Source organism: Cyprinodon variegatus, unplaced genomic scaffold, assembly GCF_000732505.1.
Source record: "Cyprinodon variegatus isolate N-32 unplaced genomic scaffold, C_variegatus-1.0 Scaffold2318, whole genome shotgun sequence".
Taxonomy (NCBI): Eukaryota; Metazoa; Chordata; class Actinopteri; order Cyprinodontiformes; family Cyprinodontidae; genus Cyprinodon; species Cyprinodon variegatus.
Window position 1 is genome coordinate 30564 of NW_015152771.1, and position 3539 is coordinate 34102.

At 44.0% G+C, this 3539-nt stretch overlaps 1 protein-coding gene across 1 annotated transcript in view; it reads right to left on the bottom strand.

Moving 5' to 3' along the window:
* LOC107080782 (protein LBH-like) overlaps nucleotides 1-2218 on the bottom strand; it is a 3805-nt gene extending 1587 nt beyond the window's left edge. Inside the window, exons 1-2 of the mRNA XM_015368986.1 lie at nucleotides 2138-2218; nucleotides 627-779 (exon numbers count right to left, since the gene is read on the bottom strand). Of these exons, the coding sequence (XP_015224472.1) occupies nucleotides 627-701 (75 nt within the window). The 5' untranslated portion in view covers nucleotides 702-779; nucleotides 2138-2218. The remainder of the gene's footprint in view (nucleotides 1-626; nucleotides 780-2137) is intronic.
* Nucleotides 2219-3539: the final 1321 nt, after the last annotated feature.

A 3539-nucleotide genomic window follows, 5' to 3' on the forward strand; every position in this document is an offset into this window, starting at 1 on the left:
AAGTGTGTCAGAAAATGGATGGATGGATTGATGGATGGAGAAAGTTAAGAGTCATCCAGGTTTTTATGTCTTCAGACATGCCTGTAATCTATGTAATGGGTTAGCTTCATCTGGATTATAGACAGATATAGCTGGGTATCATCAGCATAACAGTGGAAATTAATCCCATGCTGTCTAATAACTCTACCAATTGGGAGCATAGATATAAAGTAAAGAGAATTGGTCCTAGCACTGATCCCTGTGGTACTCCCATCATGATGAAGTGCTTCTAAAGGCTGGTTACAGAACATCGTCTCCAGTCTCCCCCCAACATTCGACCCGTTCCAGTTCGCCTACCGATGAAACCGCTCCACTGAGGACGCCGTCTCCTCCCCTGCCGTTCACCCTGATGACACACGACTGCGTCCCCAGGTTCAAGGTTTAAAGCTCTGAACATCCAGATCAAAGCGTTTTATCCTCCATGTTTTTTCTCCCACTTTGTTTACATCTGATCACTGCTGAACTTTATGGATGGAAATGTTCTGAAAGCTGCACTAAAATAAATTTCATTTTGTATACACTCTGTCTACAAAACGGCAATAAAAGTTGTCTAAGTCTAAATCTTAGCAACCGTCATCAGGCCTCACCTGTAAAGATGCTGCCTCCACCTCAGGAGCTCCGCCCACTGTGGGGTCACAAGAGTTCATTACCCTGTTGGTCATTCCAGCCAATCAGAGTTTAGGAAGCAGAGAACAGGGTGATGAGAGAAAGCTGATGGTTGCCTAGAGACCCTGGATGTCCTACAGGGACAGATGGACACAAAGAGCAGCATAAGTATTCATTCAATTCTATTCAGTCTATTTCTATAGCTCCAATTCACATCATGTCATCTCAGGTCACTTTCCAGTTCACCAGATCTTCTATCTAAGGAAAACCAGCTGGTTGCATCGACTCATTGACTCCAATGCATTAGCAGGCTTTCAGCTGCAGCTCAGGTTGGATGGACAACATCTCTAAACATCAGTTTTTAGCTCTTGCAACAAATCCCCGGTTGGATTTAGGACTTTGGATAGGCCATTGTTGGACCCTCCTACTACCAGTCTCTAGCTGCATGCTTAGTGTGGTTGAAATCAATGGCCAGAACCTGATCTCCACACCTGAGCAGTGCAGCTGCTCCAGAGTCGCCATGAGAAGAAGATTCTTCAGGCCAAACAGGCAAACGCTCATGGCCTCCAGGGGGCAGGGAAATCCCGTCATAACTCTGTGGGGTCCAGTGCTGTTTGATGGTAGGTCTGGATTCATTTAGAGTTTAGGCTCCTTTGAAAACATAATAGACTTGGAATTAAGCTCAGCTTTATTAATCCCTTTGGATTAGTCCTTCATGGAGATTCTGGTTCCAGTAGCTTATATAGAGAACAAAGAGTTAAAGCAAGACGCCATTAGAGTGCCGACCCTCGTCCCACTACCTAGTTTACTATCCACCCCATGAAACCACTGCCTCCACCTCAGCCCCCCCAGTCGTACCGGCTCAGTCTTTGCTCCCTTCCTCCCAAAGTCTGAAGACATCTGAAGACATTTAGAGGCATCTGGCAGCATCTGGCAGCATCTGGCAGCATCTGGCAGCATCTGGCAGCATCTGGCCACATCTGGCCACATCTGGCAGCATCTGGCAGCATCTGGCCACATCTGGCCACATCTGGCAGCATCTGGCAGCATCTGGAGGACTGATGGTTCTTTCAGTGCTTCCGGTCTGCAGAGGCTTCAGACCTGAAACATTTGCTTCTTCCCACGGTGAATAGGAGCTGCGGCAGATTAAGAATTTGAATATTTTCCTGGAGCAGAGCCCAGACCACAGGTGGCAGACATGTTTCCTCCAGCAGGGGGCGCTGGATGGATGCAGGAGGATGAAAGTAGCAGTTCGACCAGATTCAGACGGTAAGTTAAACCTGTGGAAACTCCTGGATTATTTAACGCCTGTAATTCGCTCCTTTTTCCATAAGAGCCCGGGCTGCTGGGCTGTCACCATAGCAACCACTCTGACATCATCTCAGACTGGTGTTTCTGCACTAACATGAGTCCCGTCAAAGAACAAAGACCAAAGCTGCTAACTTTGGGATGTGTGAAGGTGAAGCAAACAGAGAGTGAACAGAGGACCTACCTTCTAGTCTGGGATCCAAACCTGGAGACGAGTCTGAGTCCTTCAGACCGACGGCTGCTGCTCTCTGATCCAGCTCCGCTGTCACTGTGTGTGTCAGACTGTGTCAGACTGTGTCAGACTGTGTCAGAGTGTGTGTGTCAGAGTGTGTCAGAGTGTGTGTGTCAGAGTGTGTGTGTTTTGCATGCCTACCTGGTTTGTCTCTGAGCAGGATTTGCATGAAGCGCTGAGGGAGTGTCTGTTTGTTGTTTGGATGATGATGAAGCCCAAATCAACCCACATCTTCAAATCTAACGCGTAGAAGAAGTCGTTGCCGTGCTGACAGTTGGTCCCGTTTTCCTTCAGAGAATAAAAGCATTCTGATGGGCGTCTAATGTGGTCTTTATAACGCTTTAGCAGATTTTCATCTGACTTTTCAGCTTCAATCATTTTAATCAAGTCTAACTAGATCCACTCAGAGTTGAACACGTGTTTGAAAAGCTTTATCAGTGGAGCGCCGATACCACCTGTCACCATGACAACAGGCAACAGGAAGTGCCCATTTCATCCCACTGGAACTAGAGATTTTAATACAGATATGAAAAAATAAAAATAAATAAAAAATGAATGTGATTAAAAGACAGAGAAACAGCTGCAAAGGAGAGGAAGATGGAGGAGAAGATTGTTGCTCCAGTTAATGCCTTTATGGCAAGCCGTTTTTACATTTATTCAAAGCACTCTCCTCTCTGTTGTTCCATTTGTAGATCACCAAAATAAGATTCTTCCTGATCAAAATCACACTCCTAGACTGAACTGTAATAATTCATTTTATGAATTACATTTTTGTAGCAGAAACTGAACTTTAGAAAGTAAAAAAACTAATTTATACCAGTAAGAATTACGTTTTGAATATATCCAGAAATATTTACACATTTTAATTTGCCGTTCTGACATTTATTAGCTGGACTGAAAATCTATTAATGAAATCTGAAAAACATTTTTTCATAGTTAAAATAATACAATTGCTGACCAGTAATATTAGGAATATGGAGATCTGAAATATATTTCTAGACATCCAGAATGTTTATTCTAGAGGTGGAGAATGTCTTTTTGTTTGAAATGGTCATTAAGACAAAGAAAAAATGTTTTTCAGGAATGCATAAACAGTAAAAATCAAAACGGCTTGCCAAATTTGTCCTTAGCTGTCATGATGGGTTCACTAGTGAGACCCAAGTATGCAGAACCCACGGAAAAGAGACTGGTTGAAAGGTTAACAAAGGTTTATTGTTTCACAAGATCATGAAAATAACACTGGTACTGGTTCAGGCCTGGGGGGCTGGTTCACTGGAGTCTGCGTGGGAGACAGTTCAGTTAGTGCTGGATCAGAAGAGTTTGACTTTGAGAGTTTCAGGTTTGTACCTTGAGG